Here is a 21227-nt window from a genome sequence, read left to right as displayed (position 1 = left end):
TTCCTTGCACTCCCCCAGCCAGAACTCTCCGAAGATAAGGCTTTTATGATACCATCACATGGCCTTGATCCTGGGAAATGGAGCATATAAATGTGCTTTCTTTACTGATTCACTTCACTGACCAAGAACATTCCCCATTCTCGCAAATATAAGTGAGCCTTCTGTCCTCTCAGAGACCCCAAACCTCTGCTCTGAGAGGCTTCCTCAGAGATGACCCTGAGCAAAAGATGTCTTGTTTTCTTTGCCTTTTCTCTTCGTTTTGGCTCAATTTTATCAGGTAATCGCAAGGATGGAATGGTGAAGCAGATGGTCAAGCCGCCGGCTCTTCTGTGGACCATCCTAAGACTGACAGGAATGGTCGGCTCCCCATTGAGCTTCTCATGGGATTTTCTTGAATCTGCGGTGGCATTTTCTAAGCAAACTGCTATTCCCTCCCCCTTCCCTCTTTTGTAAACCTCCCTCCTGGTTCCTGGGAGTGCTGGCCTTCAGAAATAGGATAAAGAAGCAGCCTCTGTGCTCTGCTGTCCCTCGACAGCAGATGGGGGGAGCTGGGAATACTGTTTTACACAGTGTTATTTCCTGCACTGATTTTAATATCCAAAATGTGATGATTTAAATTTAGGGTGCCAAGCAGGACTTGAATATTCCCAGCCATTTCCAGGAGGTAAGTTGAATCCCTCACCTATAATTTCTACCTTTAGGACCCCTAGCTGTTCAGCTTCCTCTGACCTCCAGAGACAAGGAGGGATGGAAATGACAGTGAGAATAGAGTTGCCTGAAATCCCAGATTTCTGCCTCTGCCTTCTCTTCCTCTTGTAGCCAGCATCATACCTGCTTTGCCATTTTATAGAGAAATCTCTTTGTTACTGGAATAGAATTTTGTCCATAGAGATTTGGAGCTGGTCTCATTAGCTCAGGGTGCTAACTAAAGCAGGTTTAGAGGATCAAGCTTATACCAGCTAATGAGCAATGTTTGGGGAACATGCTCATCCATCTCCTACCGGCTCTGCTCCCAAACCCAATAAAATGCATCCCAATCTCTGCTATTGGTCTAAGAAGGATCAAATAAAGGGAGATCTCATTACCATTATGGAAGATCTGTCCACGATGAAGAGCCCCCCAATCTCTCTCTGTGCTCTCATCTTCTACAGGAAGAACATTAACAACTACAAAATAACTAATGGGCTACATACTGTTTGGTGAAATAGACTCACCTAAATTACTCCATGTGACCACTAGAATAGCTTACAGTGTAGACAAGCATTTCTAGAATGTCTATATGAGAAATGAGAAAGCGGAAAACAAGCAGTTTACTGAGGACACACCACCACTGCCAGGCCCAAACCAGAACTAAACCTAACTTCACCTCTACTTTCAAGGATCTTTTAAAACCAAAAGGTAGCCCTTCCACCTTCATCTTGTAACATTTGCAGAACTATCAGGTGTGTATTTTTATGGTTCTGTCGTATACATGACACCTCATCCCCCTGTGCTTACTTTGACTCATGCAAGGGCCTTAACCACGTGGAGAACAGAGATGGGGCTTATCCCTCCTTCAACGATACCTCTTCCCCAACTCCATCCTGAAAAAAGCAAAGCTCTTTGAAAAGCTGGGGCTGGTTCTTAAAAACACTCTTTACAATTGTACAAACCACCCCCACCCTCATTCTTTTGTGGCTGTTAAACTTCTCCTCATTTTCAGGGAGTCCCTGGAAAGGTGTATAAGCTACTATTTCTTGAACTAGGTGAGTTTGCTGTTTGTGAGCCGTGCTGGCTTGGCCGGGGCAAATGCAGGAGGATATGCACCGAGGATGAGAAGGTTGTTGGAAATTGCAAGATGAACTTTTTCTGTTGCCGACGGAGGATCAGGTGAACCAGACCAGCCCTCCCCTGGCCTTCAAAGTGGGACTTGGTATTCAAGGGAGGACAAGAGAAGTCGTGTGCCTTACCCAGGTCACACTGTGAGTGAGTCTCAGAATCATTCTCCTGTCTTTCTCCCTTGGTTTGTTTCTTTGCTTATTTTTTAAGATAATCCTTAAAAAAATCTAGGTCCAAGTGGGCATCGAGTAGCCTAATCGGATACTACTACTATGTATTTGTAGAGTCTCTTGTAATTTATAAATCTTTCCTCCATATTTTCCTCATATGACTCAAGATCGACTTATGATTTCATTATCTCCATTTATATTTGAAGAAACTGAGACCCAGAGAAGCTTTCATTTCTTCAAGGTCATAGCCTGGAAGCTGGAAATGGATGTGCACACCCCTGTCCTGTTCTGTGTATCTATCTTTGTATAATAATTTAAACCAAATAGATAAACAGAAATGACATCTGCATCTCTGTTTGGAATTACAATTCTATAGCATACAAGAAATTATTCATGTTATTTCTGGGTATATCAATAAGCGATCAGTCATTGATTCTAATATTTACACTGTGTTTTTAAGCAACTCATACCTACTCAGTTAATGCCCATGGCCCCAACTTTGTACTTCTTGCCAATAAATTAAGATGTTAGAGGTCGAATTAAAATGCTCAGCATGGATTGTGCATGTATGATTGACTATCCATAGCTTTTGTTTATGAAATAAAATTTGTAGCTTCATATAACAAGAGTGAAAATTATTCATCTTACAGCAGCTACTGAAATTTGATCACTCAGTTTTCACATATGATTTTAATTTCACATAATGATTTTGCTTTACATTTGAGCTACCATTGTACCATTTTGCACAGATACATTCCCTGTCCTTTCTCTGCTTTGCTCTGTGTAACTGGCACAATTATCGGCAAATTATGTTCCTTTTTTTTCTTTTTTTGCAAACTATGTTCTTCAAGCCTCTTGGCTTATGGTTGATTTCAGTTGATGCAAGTGTGTGGTGGCAAAAGGGTAGATGGGAAGAAGGGAGAGCCGCAGATTTCTCTCCCACACTCTCTGCTCCAGCAGTGGCTTATCTCCCATAGCAAAGCCCCTGCTTCTATGTCCTTGCTTCTCCCTCAGCCTTGATGCTGCAGGCACAGCTCCTGCCAGCCAGTCCTAGTCTCTGGGCTCACACTACAGACTCCTGCTTTTCCCCCTGCCATCGGGCAGTGGGGACCTCCAGCTAGGACTAACATGGGGGCCGCCTCACTGCTCCCTTTTTGCATGTTCAGCTTTGCCAACACTTTATCACTTCCTCTGCATTTAAATCTTCTCCATCAAACTACCTGGTGTGGGAGCCATTTTCATGCTTGGAGTCTGACTGATAGGGCTTTTCCCTTGGTCTTACTGTCAGATCTATTTACATTTGCTCAATTGTTCTCCAAAAGGATCTGAGTGATCACCTCTGCCAACCCCGACTGCTTCCCTCATTTTTGCAGGAATTAACTCAGGGAAGTGGGCAATGGGGCAACATAAGAATCTACAGTTGAATGATCCTCTGTCGGTGGGTACTCCTCCCCAGCTCTTCACAGCAAGAGCACTGTGGATGGTTTAGAGAGGACCATGAGACCAGATATTCCCTACTCATTCCAAACACTACACTCCTTGATCACCCAAACTGAAAACACTTTGGACTCTAACTGGTGTCTCTTTTATGGAAGGATTCATGCGTATGTCTCAGTCATACAGAGAGGTGGACCAGGGGCTGGGCCCTGATATTTCCTTACTAATAACATCCCATAGATGTACAGCATCTATGTATAGCATCCCATCGATGCTCACCTACTCATCAATCACCCCTCTCTATTTCTCTTGCTCTCCCCTCTTTTCTTCACTTGGCTTCTTTCTAGGACTTTTTTTTTATCCATCCCCCTTCTTCCTGAGACAAGCAATCCTCCTTATAAAATAATAAAATCTCAACCCATAGCAATTTCTTATTAAAATCAGCACTTTCTGGGGTCAAGTGGCTGCCCGTGGCTTCCTCAGATAAATTTCTGTTAATTTCCATAGTAATTCGTGGAGATCTCTGGATGTCAGTCTTCTGCATTTTCTGAAGAAGAAAGTCTTCTATATGGTGGATGGGTCAGAGGGAAATGGTCAGGAAGAGACACTGGTTTTCCCCTGAAGTATCTCCACTCTAGTCTACATAATGCTCCTGCTTAGCATGACTTTACCTCCATTAAGTTTGAAATTGTGGCTCTGGTCTTACTATGCTCACCATGTATTGTCCCTTCTTGATGCGGGGTCCATTTCAAAACCCCCTCACAATAATGGAAAGGGAATGGCAGAGTCTGTAGAACAAGATTGATCAGTTTGTTCTGAATCCCAAATGTCAGAGGACAAAACATTAAGAATCATCTTATCTCATATTCCCAACTGAAGTACTGAACCCCAGGGATAGGAATAGCAAAGAAGTTGACCCACAAAATGTGCTCTGAGACACTACGCCTTGTGTCTATGCCTTGAGAGTATAAAAGAAGCTAGAGAAGGCAGAGGAACAAAATTCCTCTGGAAAAATGTGTTAGTGGGCTGGGATTGGGACCTCACTGTGGCTCTCAAGGGGGACGGGTGAGGAAGACAGCACTTTTATACACAATCCACACAATCCACACTGTATTGAGGGGAGCTTCAAGAGGCTACGTGGGAAATTCAACTTGCCACCCTGTTGGTTCTATACCTGAACGTGTTGACAGGTGAAGAACTCTGGCTGGAGTTGTCCACGGTGGCAGGACAGAAAGATCATGCCATGGGGTCACTTATAACTTATGATATGAGGTAGGGCAAAAGGGGCATGGCTCCCATGGACCAGGTGAATACCACACAAGATCACTGGGCTGGGTGGCCCGGGTGGCTCATGCGGTTTGGTGCAGCCTTCGGCCCAGGCATGATCCTAGAGATTTGGGATCGAGTCCCACATCGGGCTCCTGCATGGAGCCTGCTTCAGCCTCTGCCTGTTTCTCTGCCTCTCTCTCTCTCTGTCTCTCATGATTGAAAACAAAAATTAAAAAAAAAAAAGACCGCAGGGCTGAAACCATCCTAAGGGAGTATTCCCAAATAATGTGACTGCTCAATCAAAGAGACTCAGAAGTAAGTCATTTTTGGATACATTGCTTGGGTGGAGGGAAATTCATAAGATCAACTAGAAAGAACATCAACCATTCCAGAAACTGTGCAATGCCACGAACCAACAGAAACCTTGCAAGAACACATAAATGTGCTCCCCCAAAGAGATCTACCTTGGAAGACTGCTGGACTCATTTATTTCACTGTGTCACAAGGTACCACAAAAGTTACCTGCTTAAAGCAGCACACCCTCTCTCACAATTCTGTGGGTCCAAAGTCCAGGCATGGTGTATCTGGCCTCCCTGCTCAGGGTGTCAGGAGACTGACAGCATGGGGTCAGCTGGGACTTTGATCTAATCTGAGGCAGAGATCCCCTTGCATCCCCCTGGGGCTGTCGGGGAAAAATTGTGTCCCTTGTGGTTGTTGGCCTGCACTGGGTTGCTGTCTTCTTGCAGGATGTCGGCCAGGTATTATGCTGAGCACACAGAAGCTGCCTGGCATTCCCTGACCTGTGGCTCTTTCCATAAAATGGCAGATTTCTCCTTCAAGGTCACCCAGAGTGTCTCTTGTACTTCAAAAACTCCTACTTCTGTCTAACAGCACAAAAGAAAGAGGAGAAAACCAAGCTATACAGAATAATGCTTTTGTTCACCATTGGAATCTAGTTGTTTAAAATTATTGCAAATTCTTTTACAACATAAACATACATAGTGCCATAATTAATTAAACAAGGGAAATATCAGTAGATAACAGAAAATAGAAAGAAATATTGATATTGAAAGTTATACCTGAAAAAGATTCACTGAATAGATGTGAGAGTATAGAAAATATGACAGGATCAAGAGTCACTGATATTTGACAAGGAAATTCAAATGGTACCTCAGGAAATATCTGTTTAACACAAAAGAAGTCAGTAATGCAGGAAAGGTGGGTGGAGGAGAAATTTAGGAAACAAATAGCAGGGACACCTGGTGGCTTAGCTGGTTAAGCTTCTGACTCTTGATTTTGGCTCAGGTCATGATCTCAGGATTGTGAATCTGAGCCCAACACAGAGCCTTATTGGAATTCTCTCTCTCCCACTGTCCCTCCCCACCCTCCACTTAAGCTCTCCTCTCTCTCTCCCCGCCCCCCCCATAGATAAATAAATGCATAATAATAAAAAGAAAACTATAATAGCAAATGGCAGATGTAAATCCTACCTCATCAATTATGTTATTAAATGCAAATGAATTAATACTCCAGGTAGAGTCTAGCAGAATGGTTTTTAAAAAAAAGTTTTTAAAGATCCAACTATATGCTGTGTGCCTGTGTGAAAGGGACACGCTGGATTCAATGAAATGAAGAGGTCAAAAGTAGAAGGATGGAAAAAGATGGAGCGAGAGACAAGAGAACCCCGTATAGTGGTAGACACGTCAACCCCTTAGAACACATGACCATTATAAGCGTGTACAAACCTAACAAGAGCCACGAAACACATGAAGTGGGAACTGACACACCAAAGAGAGAAATCAATAGTTCAACAAAAGTATATGTGTTTTATAGCCCAGCATGCGATCTGTGTTGATGAATGTGTCATATGTACTTGAAAAAGGTGTGTATGTGTGTTTTGCAGTCATTTTGGGTTGTATTCCATAAATACCAATTCACTCAACGTGGGTGGTAGTGTTGTTTACATCAAACCCGTGTTTGTTAATTTTGGTTCTAGCCTTTGCTGGAAAGAATGACATCAAAATCTTCTGCTCTCATTGTAGAACTGTGTTTCCCCATTTTAATCCATCCAGTTATTGTGTAAAAGTGTTACACAGCATCCACTCTCCATTTGATAATATTCTTTTTTATCTGAAATGAATATTGGCACTCCAGCCTCCTTATTCTAGATATTTTCATAGTTTATGTTTTTCCATTCATGTGTTTTCAGCCTTTCTTTGTCTTTTTATATTTAATGCTTTCCGTATAATTTGTGATCTGAGGTTACTCTGCCACTTTATTTCCTAGCTTTGACAATTCACAATTATGGACAATGTCCCCATTGCAGTAGGCTGGGTGATGGGTGCCTAAGAACTCTCTGTACCATTTTTGGAACTTATTGTGAGTCTATAATTATCTCAAAGGAAAAAATGTTTGGAGAGAAGATTCCTTTATGGATAACATGTAGTTTTGTCTTCCTATTTAATCCATATGATTATCTCTGCTGTTTAAGGAGAATATTCAGTCCCTTAACATTTTTACGTAATTAATGATAGATTAGTAGGATGTTGGTCTATCAATTGACTATTTTTGACATCTTTGTTCTACTTGATTTTGTTCCTCTGTTCTCTCTCTTATCTTCTTCAGATTACTGTGATATTTGTGTCAAAATTTGCATTAAATATATGTATTATAATTAATGGCTTCACTGGTATTATCAATACACATCCAACTTAGGGTTGATGTTAATCCATTGTTCTTAAAATTTGGAAGGCTTGTAATCATATAGGTAGACCTATTTCTTCCTATTCTCATAGTCTTTTTGCTATATTTTTTGTATGTATCACATCCACATACAGTATAAACCCACAAGGCAATGTTACAGATTTTGCTTTAAGAAGTCACATAAATTTCAAATAAATTAAAAGACAATGTATTTTTTAAGTACTTACACTGATATTTATCTTTTCTGATGTTTTTCATTTTCCTTGAAAACCACATTTCCTTCTGGTATTTCCCTTCAGCCTGAAGAATTTCCTTTTATAGTTACTGTAGGGAATCTCTCCTAGAGAAAAATACTTTCAATTTTCTTTGCCCTGAATATATGTTTATTCTATCTTCCCTTTTTAAAGGAATCTTTCCTGCAGATGGAGTTTGGGGCTGTGGCAGTGTTGTGCTTGTCTTCCTTCAGCTGCTGCAAGATGTGTGCACAGTCACCTGACCTCTTTCAATTCTGAGGAGAAGCCAATTGCTATTTCCCTGAACTGGACATGTTTTTTTTTTCTTTGTGTACTTTCACAATTTTCTCCCTTTTCTAGACTTTAGAAGTTTGACTGTGATGTGCCTGAGCATAGTATTTATATTCTTTGTGATTCAAGGAGCTTCCTGGTTTTGTCAGTTTGTGCTTCTCACCAAATTTGAGAGTTTTCAGCCATTATTTCCTCGAACTACTTTTTAATGCATTCGGTTTCTCTCCTCATTCTCAGACTCCAATGACCTGTCTGCTCTAGCTTTTGATATTATCCCTCAGACCCTCAAAGGTCTATTTTTCTCAATCTTTTCTCTCTGATCTATAGGTTGCATAATTTTTATTGATTCAGTGACTCTTGATCCTGTCATATTTGCTATGCTATCAAATTTATTCAGTTAATCTTTTTCAGGTATTATATCTTTCAGTATCAACATTTCTTTATATTTTCTGTTCTCTAATGACATTTCCCATGTTTAATACTCATTGCAAGTATATTTTCTTTACTATTGGAGCAGATTAAAGTGAATATATTAAAGTCATTTGTCTGATTATTTCAACATCATTGAAGTCCTGGACACAGAGAATGTTGTGTGGAAGAGGATATGAATACTGCTATACCCTCTGAAGAAGGCTGACATTTTGTTTTAACAGGAAAGTATCTCTATTAAACTCAATTGACAGGTATTGCCTAGTGTGTAATGAGCAGCAGCTCAAATCTCAGAGGTATTTGTGTGTTTATCTTGTTTTGTTTTACCTTAATTAGATGCATGCATGGTTTGGGAGTCAACAAAAGTCATGGGGAGAGTTCATACAAAGAACCTAAGCTCCCTTCTCTGAGTCTTCATTTCCAGCAGCCATGGTCTTCCTTGACTCTGCCTTTATAAGTTCAGAAAGAGGATAGATATTTTTGTTTGTTTTGAGTTAGCCTCTCCATGCCACATTGCAATCAGAAAGAATGTACTCTTTGCTGTTTAATTTTTCCAAGTTCTAACTTTTTTTCCAAAAAGTTAAATACGCCTGTATTTATTTCAACTTTCATATTCTTCAGGTAATTTTTTTTCCCACAGTTTCACTTGTTATTAGTGGGAGGGTCTTCTTGTCAGGAGCTCACTTTGCTTTATTTGAAATGGAACTCCTCATTTGAGTTTTAATATTTCAAATAACCCCCCTGCTTAAAAATCCTTCAATAGTTTCCCCTTGATTTTAGGATAAAATTCAAATTTCTTAGTAAAATGAAATAAACATATACATAGTTCTCCAACCCATATTTGTTGAATGAAAGCTATTCCCATAACATATGAGGTATGGTCATATTTTGTCATAATACCATTATCCTTAATAATAATATTTACAAATGTAAAATCTTTAAAAGTTCAGTAAGATTTGTGAATTAACTGTTTGACTATTCAGGAGTTTCCCTAGTTAGACAGCTATCAATTAAGTCAAAGAACCTGTATATTTTGAACGGCTATTGCTGCAAAGCACTTTATGAGGAATCAATGGAAAGAGAAGGATGGAAGGAGAATTGGTTTCTTCCGTTGAGTTGATAGTCAAACTGGATGGATAAAAATTCTTCACATACTATAATTTTTGAAAAGCAGTTATTACAGGTACCCATTAGTAACTGCCAAGATAATCTTATAAGAGACCAAGTTGCAAGTAACATCTTGAAGAAGAAAAGGAGTGGGGGTTATAGATCTTCTGGAAGTGTAGGCACCTGAGATGGGGCTTCAGAGAATAGATGCCTAGGCAGAGACATAGAATGTAGGAATGCAGGCAGGGGGACTAGCTGTGTGCCTTACTCTCCGATAGACATCATTGAGGTAACACCTGATCCAGCAGCCCACACGTTACTCAGTGGAGCATGAAGAATAGCTTCCTTTTAATGGACATTTCAAACTGAAGTTGACTTCCAGCCCTTTCAGAGCTGTAGAACTTGTTTTAATCAACTTCCCTTGATAAAAGAGCTGGATTCTAGCAACTATACCTCCTTTATCCTCTCTCTACTGATGTCTGGAGCCATGAGAATTTTTTTCTTAGTTTCTGCTGCTCTCATTCTCCTTGCTCACATTTTCTCAGGTAAGAGGGAAATCCTAATAGATGTAAGGGTGGCAATCTGTCTTTTGAGAGAAAGTTCAGGCTTTAGAAAAGTGCATGACTAATCCCTGTATTCTAAAAATGTCCCAGCACAAAGCAGTTACTAGAAATCTTTTCTTGAGCTTAAATACAAAATTACTGAGCTGAACTATCTCCACCCAGAAGGGTATCTGGTTAATTTCCCTCAAAGCTCCACCAAGGGATTCAGACTTCTCTTCACAGTTAGCTCTCTTTCCATCTTCTGTAATCATCCACACAGCTTCAGCGTGTGCCAAAGTGATAGCTCTAAAATGAGAGAAAATTTCAGAGGCAAATTTCAAGCACACGTGTTAATTTAGAGAAGTATAGCTTTTGTAGCCTAAATGAAAAAAAAAAAAAACTTATGATAAGAGATTCTTAGTCTCTTTTTTTGTGTTTTTTTCCTATTTTTATGTTTTATTAGTTGGTCTAAATCTCCTAATCTTAGATTACTTAGAATTTCTTTCTAGTTCTCACATACGAATAGAAAATTATGTCATTTAAACAACTAACATCTTGATTGGTTTGCTTTTACATGTTTGAGAGCTTTGAAATGATCTCTTTTTGCTCAGTACTGCCAAGACTCTATCCCTAAGACATTTTAAAAAGATTTATTTATTTATTTTAGAGAGAGAGAGAGAGCTGGAAGAGGGGCAGAGGGAAAGAGAGAATCTCAAGCAGACTCTCCAGTGAACGCAGAGCCTGATGTGGTGCTTAATCCAATGACCTGAGATCATGGCCTGGGCCAAAATTAAGAGTCTGATGCCCAACTGAGACAGTCAGGTGCCATCGCCCCCCCACCAAGAAACTTTTATATCCATCCCTTCTCAACTATACTTCTGTTATTAAGTCATGACTAATGGGGGTTCCTCATGTATTATGAAGCACTTTACTACTTCATGATTTCCGGATTTCTGCACTTACTTATTACACAATCGGGCCTTAATAGGCCTACCAGACCAATACATATAGCACTTAATAAGCAATTGTTTGGGCACTATAGAAAAAGCAGGTAAAATGGAGATAAAAAATGTAATTAGAGTATGATCTTCATGCTTAATTTACTTGAAGTTTACTATTTTATTATTTGTGTGTTGGTAAAAAATAGGTTCCCTGGAATACTAAATAAGTATTTGATAAAATTCAAATGTACAAATAAGTGAATGGGTGATATGAGAAGATTCATAAAAACTATAACACAAAAACAGTTCTCAGAAGTGCCATAAATGATGCAGACTTATAAAGGAAAGCCATGGGAGTAGAACCGTGGTTCTAACTGTGGGATCCGAAGGGCCTTCTTGGGAAGTGTTCTTCACCTTGCACTTTTGAAAACAGGTATAAAAACATGCCCTTACATTTCAAAGTCTCATTTATCAGGTCACTTACTTGGTTTCTGCTCCTGTCTTTTCCTGGAGGTCAGACAATGGATCCAGGTAGAGAAGCACATTTTAAGCCATCTTCTCCATTCCCATTCAACAAGTCTCTGATTCATTAAGGGTCCTTTGTTCCCAAACTCAGCTCAGGTACATTTGAATCCTAACAACAAGCCTAGTGTGGGCTCAAAGTAGGAGCGCCACAATCACAACAACCACACAGAATCTCAGAGCTGGAACTGAGAAGAGGAAATGAATACAGATTTTTTTACACCAAAACACCTGAAGTTGGATCTCAGGTCTAATCCTTCTAAGTTGTGTAAACCATTGTGCTTCAGTTTCCTTTCTAGAAGTGGTAATAATAATAATAGGATTGTTTGAAAGATTAAGATACTTGTTATGTTAATTAGAGGCAAACTTATTTTAACAAAGACATTTAAAAAGAGAGTAAATGAAAAAATAGTTTATTTTTCTTTTAGGGAAAAATCCAAAAAACAAGTAAGTTGACTATTATGGTTAGAAAGAAGACTCTTCTCCACCAAGTTACTTTGAGTCTAGGGAGGAAGGTCAACTTTGTGTCCTAAACATGTGTCTTCCATCTGGTTCTAAAGATGCTCTGACAGGAAGGGCTGAAAAGTAAGTAAAGCGCTTGATCAAAAATATTGCACAGAAGCATCTGCATCATTTGATTCCTGTTTCATTGGTCCAAACTTATCAATGCAACCATACAGAGACATGGGGCCTGGGACTGATGTGTTTTGCTGAGTTTCCTTGTGTTATCCAGAGATTCCATTACTCATTGTTTGAAGTGAGAAATAACTGTTTGGGAAGGTTTAACAATCCCTCTGTTTTTATAATCTGCTTAAACAAAGGCAGGCACATCCTCTGTGCCCTGAGAAAGTACAATATTATTATTGTCTGCTTATCATTGTTTTTAAATCATCATTCTCATTCTTATTATCTGCCTCAATTAAGTATTTAAACACCTTATGAGTATTCCATGTCAGTTGATTAGCTAGATGCCTGATGAACTTCAGTAGTCTATTACAATATCCCCAGTTCAACTTTGGACTCTATTAAAAATTTCCTCTTACTTTGAGCAGAAATCTAAGGCTGTGCAATTCCTTTCTGTTGGTCTGAGTCCTAACTGGGGTACAAACAGGCTCAGTGTTTCTTCAGCATGGCATTATCTCAGGTATATGACAGCAATATGTGTTCTTTCTCCTCCTCAAAGCTGTATTTTCCAAGAACTCCCTTTGGGAGTGACTGCCAGTTCTTTGTATTATTTCTCCTGAGAACATCTATCACCAAAAACTTTTTTCAATCATTTATCTCAAAATACCTTTACTCTTTTCAGCTTAATCTTTATTCTGAAGAAAAACTTGTTGTCCACATCACCCTGAATTCCAGAATTAAACCCATTATTCATTGATATTTCTTACAGAACAGATCAGCCTCAGGTTTCTTTTATCTTTGCACCTAAACTCTTGAAACTCCACAGCCACATGGCTGTGGTCTATCGTTGCATGTGGGCTATCGTTGACCTGCCTACAGTATAAACAGCACCATCTTTACCTTTTGTCATATATCTGAGACTATTAATTTGGAGACATGAAAACAATCACACATTGGGAAGGAATGTTATTGAAAATAGAAAGTAGACTGCCTCCATCCCAGGAAGACATACTCTGCTTCTAGATATCCTAGAAATGAATATGGCAAAAGGAATTGAATACCCAGTAGGGACACTGTGTAAGTTGTGCAGGGAATCTGAGCTCCCATACAGCTGCTCAGGTGACATGTGCTTTTTTGATCGCTAGGCGTGTACTCGGTGTCCGCAGGAGACTCGGTAATAGGGAATTGTGATTTTGGCCTGGGTGATGTTATGTTGCTTTCTGGTCACCAAGTACTGGATAACTGAGGCCTTGCTTTCTCCACACAGCCCATGGAGCTATACACAGAAGGATGCAGTGTCAGAAGATGGATGGTCGCTGTGAGGTTGAGTGCCTTTCCTTTGAAGATAAGATTGGGGGCTGTAGAGCTGAACTGACACCACTTTGCTGCAAAAAAAGGAAGAATAATTAAAAGCCAAGCAGGAGCTCCAGAAAGTGAGAAGCAAAGATCCTCTGGCTGTGAGCTCCATGCGGCAAACATCTCTGGATTTATTCTCTTGACCTCCAACATGGGCATTCTTTGAATGAAGCTGTCAATCCAGCTTCTGACACTGCAGAGAAATACGATCTGTAGGCCGTGAGGGGCCTGGGGGAAGGCACTGTGTTATGTTGACCTTCGGAATCCTCACTTGCTGGCAGAGGCCCCCTTAATTATTTTATGGATTAATAAAGTGAGTGAGCAGATTAACAGATTAAACAGGTAGAATGGAAAGGTGGGACCATGGTTGAAATGTTCTAAAACCCTGGCTTCAGACAGAGCTGTGACCCTGGGTCTTTGTCGTTCAGACTCTGGTCTCTGTAATATGAGACGACTCAACCACATAGTACATGCCCATGTGATGGACACAAATTGTGGCCGCCTTAGCAGTCCTGCTGGCTCATGCTTCTCCGGCTCCTTCACAGATAGCTGTTAGCATGGCTTCCCCTCCCTCTTCAATCTGGAACATCAAGTGCCATAATGAAAAGGGCCTGTGTCAAAGTTTAAGCTGGCCAAAGATTGGGTAGCGTCTTCATGCTGGCCTCTTGTAGTGAGAATGTAGCAGTCATGGCCTCTTCAAGAGCAGGGTTCCTAGAGATAGTCTAATTCAACACCTTCATTACAGCGGAGGAGATAGAGACCCCAGAAGATGCCACTGTTGCCGGCTTAGTCACAGCAACACTTTGGCTTTTGGTCTTATGTTCTTAGCATGTCCACAAAATGGGGTCCTGGCTGAGAGCAGAAGCCTGAACAGGGATTATTTATAGCAGCTCCGGTGAGCAGCTGGGTGGAAGAAGAAGTGGAAACAGCTGCAGAAGAGTTGGACACTTTCCAAGATCCCTCCTGTGACCTTGTGATCCTTGCTTGTCTGGGCTGATGGTAACAGCACACAGGTTTGCTTTTGCCCTTATTTGCCAAAATTCAGACTCCCAGCTTTCAGGGCTAGCAATATATATGTCATAGGCCACTGTCATCCTAGACTGACAGCACACTGCTCCAGAACAGAAGAAAGATAGCCCCTTGGCTCAGTCTGGAGAATGTCCTTACCTATTTGACTAAGCCTGCTTTCTGTAGAGATGTAAATAAAGGAGAGCAGAATAAAACACAACTTACTTCCAAGGATGAGCCAATTTATAAAGGCTGTAAAATAAGAAATCAAAACATTTTTTCTAAAAAATGTTCTGGTGCTGCTACATATCTTCATGGCTAATGGGCTGATTTTTTTATTCTGAAAACTACACAAGAGACGAGTGGGTGGAAGAAGCTCTCTTTTTGCAAGTATCACAGGTCCTGGGGTCTTCCCAGAAGTTGCTTACCCAGGCCTCAGATAAAACTAACTGCCTTTGAGAATCTAAATGTATTTAGGCCTCATACCCTGTTCTTTCTGTTTTTTTTTTTTTCTCCTGTTTCCTTGCAAAATTAACAGTGGTGTGTATAGTGTCTTCCTCTGCTTCTCGACTTACAGAAACATCCTCTACCACCTTCAGCCTGCTGGGATTTCTCTTAATGAGGAGACCATGACCTCTTAGACATGTGTTGGTCACCATGCTCTTTGTAAAGACTCCAGGGGCACCCTCGGCAATCTATGGTTGGTATCTCTTGTTACCTCGATACATCGCAAGCATTTCACAATGTGGTCTGTCTCCTCCTTCATTCCTGTCTCCTCTGCCCTTGAAGATAGAAGTCTTCCAGCTACTTTCTTTCTCTTCTTCCCTGTTGTCCTATGTTCTCCCTTTCCTGAGATTGCACACACCCTGGATTCATCCATCTTCATATTACACATGTCTCTAAGCAATTCCAGGAGCTCCTGTGGTTTCAGCCTCTCCTGTTGATGTGGCATTATCTCCTCACCAGCCTTTCCAGGCTCCAAGCCTCCATTCTCTACTCCACTCCACGGCAGTGCATGGATGCCCTGCACACTGCATCTTCCAGACCTTGAGGCCAGTTGCTTCCCATTAGCCCCTTTAATGCAAGACATTGGCAGTAGACAGGAAAATAAGATGAAGGGTGAAGACAGTCCCTTTCATTTCCAGCTCTGGCCAGCAGCACCCCAACAGCAACAGATGGTTGGCTCCAGGCTCCAACTCCTTTTGGCTTTCTCAGCAGCCTTGCAATAACCCTTGAAGGAACTAACAGCACCCAGCACCCATAAAGGCATGGCTGGGCCACAACCTGTTTTGCTGTGTACCCTGGTTCTCCATGGCCCCTGTTTGGCCGTATCTTCTCCTCAAAAGTCTGAACATTGGCTGCAGGATGTCTCCACCCCACTTGTCTGGGCCCCAGCCATGGAGCACTCCTTCCTTAAAGTCTTAAGCATCATTCATGAGCTGTTCTTGACTTAGAGGTCTGAGCACCAGCTGTGCTGTGTCCCATACTCACACATCCAGCCTCCAGCTGTAGGTAGCTAACACCAGGATTTCGGACCCCTGCCGCTGATAGCGCCTTTCCCATGTCCTCCTCTGGGCCCGTAGTTATTAATCTCTGTGGACATTTGACCATCTGCTACCTGTGTAAGCAATCCTTTGCATTAAATTTCGTGTTCTGAATACCCAGCATGATTTTTGTTGACCTAAATGAGCTTTGTCTGATAAAAATCCTACACTGTATTTCCGAATTCAACTTCATGCTAAAGTTTTACAGGGCATTGGTCTTCCCTAACTGGATCTCTGATGGGCACCCACAAATAACTAGTTTTTATTGCACTTTATCCCTTCCTTTCCAAAACTGATCTTCATTTACTGTTCTAGATCTTAGTAAATATTGTTACCACTTACTCAGGCACTCAAGTTAAAAATGACTTCCTCAGGCTTCTTGTCCCTTACAAATCACACAATTCCCTCACAGCATAAATGTACATAGATTATTCCCCAGTATGTGCAAATTGTGCCATACCTTTTCCTCCCTTCTCTCTCCTCACTAACATTGTTCTCATTTACCAAGAATTAGGGATTGGATATGGTTCTACATTTCATGCTACATATTATGCATATATGCACACACGCATACACACCCACAGACCGGGTTTCTTGTTCAATCATAAAAACTAAGGATAAGTGTCACACTCAGATTTACAAGAATTCTTAGAATATTAAAATGTTAGAGCTAGAAGTGGCCTTGGAGGTAATATAAATCAGTGTTTCTAGAGCCAAATGGATTCTAGTCACCTAGGGATGCTTGGGTGGCTCAATGGTTGAGCATCTGCCTTTGACTCAGATCATGATCCCGGGGTCCTGGGATCAAGTTCCACATCGGGCTCCCCAGAGGAAGCCTGCTTCCCCCTCTGCCTGTGTCTCTGCATCTCTCTCGGTGTCTATCATGAATAAATAAAAAAAAATCTTTTTTAGAAAGTTGATTCTAGTCACCTAGAATATTTTTGAAAATCAGAGGTCTGTTCCTGACTCTCACACTTTCATATTCGGAATTCTTAAGTTAAGAATCTGAATTTTTAAAACCACATGTCCGATCAAATCTCCTGCATAGTGATGTTTGGCAACTATAGATCACCGACCAGAGGAGCATCTGAGATTTGAAAGTGCCCTGGTTCTGTGTCCCACACTTCCAGTTAGAAGCCAGAGTGGAGCTTCAGCACTCAAATCTAGAAGTTCTGTCTTTCAGCCCAGTGGTATTTCACTGTCCTGCACTTTTTGAAAAGGAGATATTGAGAGGAACATAACAAATGGCTCACCTCCTTGCTCGGGAAAGAGAAGTTCAGACTTTATAGATAGATTTACTTATTTGTTTGTTTGTTTGTTTGTTTGTTTGTTTTTCAATTGAGAGAGAGCTGGTATACACAAGTGGGAAGGCAGGGGCAGAGGGAGAAGCAGACTCCCTGCTGAGCAAAACGGGGCTGGATCCCTGGACTCCAGGATCATGACCTGAGCCAAACGCAGATGCTTAACCGTTTGAGCCACCCAGGTGCCCTAGAACCTCAGACTTTCATTGGAAAATACATGTCCAGCAAAGTAACATAGAACATGGCAGTTTCCACAGCCTGATGGGAAGCCTGTGGGAGCTCAGAACAGAATGACTGAGTTTCACTTTAGTTAGCAGAGTCTGAAACAAGTTCTCAGACAAAATACCCTGTCCTCGTTCAAACCAACTTCTTGTCAATCTAGTCAAAATCACTTTAACTGACCTGAAAGATTGCTGTTCCATTTTATTGCCAAAGTGTCCGTAGCTTATGTTCCCATTTGACAATTACTTCCATTCAAAACTGCCCACTTCCATGAGCATCCAAAATAACAAGGACTCTCTGTCCTCCCTTGAAGGCCGTTCTGCTATCATAGGACACCCCTGTCCTCAGATACCTGTAGGGAGGTATTAAAATGTCCTCATGATGCAGGGACATTCTACTAGTCCTGGTGAGTGCGGACTGAAATGAAGTCATTTTCCACCTGTCTGTATGGACACCATCACCCATGAGAACCATTACTATCTTCGTGCAAATCTATTCTTTTTTGAACCAAGTCTCCTCAGGTAACAAAACAAGTTTATAAAAGACTTATTCAGTTTGAGAAACTGAGCACTTGAGAGAATCCTACACATAGGCCAAAGACTCCACGACCTACACTACCTACATCCCACTACGTCCTATGGGATAGTCAGTGTTTGAGAGACCATAGTTCCCTGGTACCTGAATGCTCCCTCCTGATTGTGTGCATCACATACTAGGTCTGGTAAGATGGACTTGGATGAACTGCAGTCAGGGGCTTTCCAGGTGTTTAGAACCATCTGTACTTCATCAGTGAAACAGAACAGGAGATGGGTAACAGAAAATGGGGCATTTTCCTAACAGTGTTTTTTGTCTCCAAACCTCCTCTGCTTATATTCTCCAAGAGTTAGTGACTTTCAGATAATAGCATGACAGAGCCATGATACAGCTCAGGGGCCCAGGCAATGGGAAATGATAAGGATCTACTTATAGGAAAACTGAGTCTAAGAAAATTAGCTCCATACAACTGATCTTTGGGGCTTAAGTCATTTTTTATGGCTTTATTCCACCCTTGGCTCCCCCTGTTACCTTTCAACTCTGGTCTTCTCAAATGGATTCCTCCTGAGATTCCAGCTGACTCCCAAACCGAATGTGCCCTTCTACATTTAGGGTAGAAACAGGAACTAGAGGTCTTAACCATCCTGTCCAACCATGCCTTACCATAGCCTGCATCAGACTCCCTGCTTTTGACCAAGGAAAGAACTGGAAGTATAAAAGAGAACAGCCAGTATCTAAAAGTCCTGGCCAAGTATATTCAAGGAGGAATAGGCGATATTATTACACTTGAGGTAGGATATTTATTCATTTGTTTTGATGAACAGAAACCTAGGGTTTGCTGAAATGTATGAAGTAGACACAGAGGTGACAACAGTGCTTAATTACCAATGGTAGTAACTCAAAATGGGGGAAGAGTAATGATGACGGTGGTCCTGGAGTTTTTTATTAACACACATTGCAGACTTATGGACAAATGGGGCACACTCTCTAGTCTCAAGGAACCTACTAGATCTTCAATGAAACAATTATGTATACTTCACTTCTATATTTTCTCCATATATAATTTTACTAAGCAAAGTTATTTGCTTTTAAAGAACCAAGGCCAATTGTGAAAACTGCAGCAAAGTATTTTCATCAAATGAGACAATGAAGTATGTAAGAAACATAGAGAATCCATAGGGGTTTCTCCAGTGAGATACCACCATACGACTATTAAAATGACTCATTGTAGGTTTTAGGCCTCCAAACCTGTAAAAAAAAAAAAAAGAAAGAAATATTTTCTGTTGTTTTTAGTTACTAAGTGTATGGTAATTCATTACAGTGACAATAGGAAACTAGTGGAAAACTCAAGAGAACACTCTGGTGGGAATCCCAGGATGAGAGCCAAGAGACATCTCCATGCGACAGGGAGCAACATGCACAGCTGGCAACAATATTGGTTGTGACACCTCAGAAATCTCTGAGACAGAGTTCTACAAGATGATGAGATTGATGGACATACCTGATCAGACTGAACTTTTTAAGAGGGTCGAACAAAAGGCAGAGAGCTTAGGATTGAAACACAGAAAAGGGGGAAACAAAATCAGATATATTAAAAAAGAGAAAAGAATGAGCCCTGGGGAGAATGTCACGTCGAGCAGGACAGGAACTCTGTAGCGCTCTCTAAACAGCACCAACTTCCAAAGCAAGCACTGACCACGGCTGTGCCTGAACACCCAGGGGATAAGGCTGGGGGCAGGGGTGAGGGGTGGGGAGATGTGCTTGTCTACTCTGACAGTTGGGGTTGGTGGTCCCTATTCATGGAGCTCAGGTTCCCTCCCCAAGTAGCTCTCCCTTCTCCTTTTATCTGCTCCATCTCTACTCCATCCTCATTTCAGGGAGTTAACTGAGCTATGCCTGGTTTTCCCTCTGAACGCCTCCTAGAAACCCTCTCCACATAGCAAGCTGCGGCCATTTCCGGGCATCCTTGGTCCACCAGAACCTCCACAATTTTTTAAAGAACACTTGGGGGCCCAGGGATCACTCGCCTCTGTGAAGATGATGGAGAAAGTTATCCTGAACTGAAGCATCCTCAGAATTATCTGCTTCAGCTCAGACCCTGAGAACTGATAGTGTCAAAACTTGAAATCCAACCAGGCTTCCCATGACCTAACTGAATCTCTAATAAAACTTTATGAGAGCTCCTGTAGGTCCAGATACCTCCTGTGATGAGCGGGAAGACATAGGGATTTTGTTCTTGGATGGCCAGAGTCGTCAAATGTTTTCGAGTCTACTTGGGAACCAAGGAGCAGCTCTTGTCTTCCTGGAGAGGTTTCAGGTGACACCTGCCCAAATATCCTTAGAATTTTGTACTTCAGCTCAGCGTCAGGGAACCACCATTGGACAATCTCAGCCAGCCTGAGTCCCTGGATATGTTTAAAGTCCTCTCCTTGTTCCAAAAAAGGGGAACTTGCCTTTTGAAGGCACCGGGTGGTGACTGCCCACCTACTCCAGCAACTTCAGCACTTCCTGGGTTCACCCAAAGGCAATATGAAACTCAGATGCTTGCCTTTGTCACCCCTGCTGGTCTGGTTGACAGAGGCTCACACTCCAACAGCCCAGAGCCTCTATATGCAAATATGGTTACCTGGACCTCCAGTGGTTGGATGGAAGAGGTGGAAGAAGGGCAATGGGATGCTAAGGCTAAGAAAATGCTGGGGTTTAGTGGGAGTCATAGCATGGTTCATGGACCCTGGCTGTGAGTCTGGCTCCTGCCTTCTCTGCATGCACCCTGGGCTGGCCAAATACTTGAAATCTGATGGGTATCATGTGGCTGGCCAGCCCCAGACAGCCCCCCTTCCACCTCCATTCTTTAAAGCTCCCCCACTGGGATGTGCACACAAGTTCCCAAGATCCCCCATTACCTGGACCTAGTTGGTTTGACTTTCTATGCCACAGGCTACCTGTTTTGGCCTTATGAAATAATTTTCTTGATCAGAACATGGGGCTCAGAGCCTGAGATACCCCAGGAAGAAGGTCCTGATATCTTGTGATTTGACAAGGAATTTGAGAAATATGTACCGGAATCTCCCAACTTCTTAGGTTTGTTGTAGGAGACTTGGCAGTATTAATTGCTTTAATAGCGTTAAAGTCACTGTGATCGTCCTCCAATCATTACATTGCTCTTGATTATTACT

General features: G+C 41.5%; 2 protein-coding genes across 2 annotated transcripts; both read left to right on the top strand.

Moving 5' to 3' along the window:
- Positions 1-622: 622 nt before the first annotated feature.
- On the top strand, positions 623-2569 carry LOC119878916 (beta-defensin 12-like; the record flags this gene model as incomplete). The annotated part of the gene is made up of 3 exons (XM_038589455.1): positions 623-664; positions 1746-1869; positions 2156-2569. Coding segments are annotated over 3 exons (203 nt in total), but the record flags the coding sequence as incomplete, so codon positions are not given.
- A 7244-nt stretch (positions 2570-9813) lies between these two features.
- LOC119878917 (beta-defensin 107A-like) lies at positions 9814-14982 on the top strand. The gene is made up of 2 exons (XM_038589456.1): positions 9814-10002; positions 13354-14982. The coding sequence occupies exons 1-2, from the start codon at positions 9933-9935 to the stop codon at positions 13494-13496; spliced, it is 213 nt and encodes a 70-aa protein (XP_038445384.1). The 5' UTR covers positions 9814-9932; the 3' UTR covers positions 13497-14982.
- Positions 14983-21227: the final 6245 nt, after the last annotated feature.

Source organism: Canis lupus, unplaced genomic scaffold (assembly GCF_011100685.1).
Source record: "Canis lupus familiaris isolate Mischka breed German Shepherd unplaced genomic scaffold, alternate assembly UU_Cfam_GSD_1.0 chrUn_S2079H2278, whole genome shotgun sequence".
Taxonomy (NCBI): domain Eukaryota; kingdom Metazoa; phylum Chordata; class Mammalia; order Carnivora; family Canidae; genus Canis; species Canis lupus.
The sequence above is the reverse complement of the archived record's forward strand: the minus strand, read 5'-3'. Positions and strand labels throughout refer to the sequence as shown.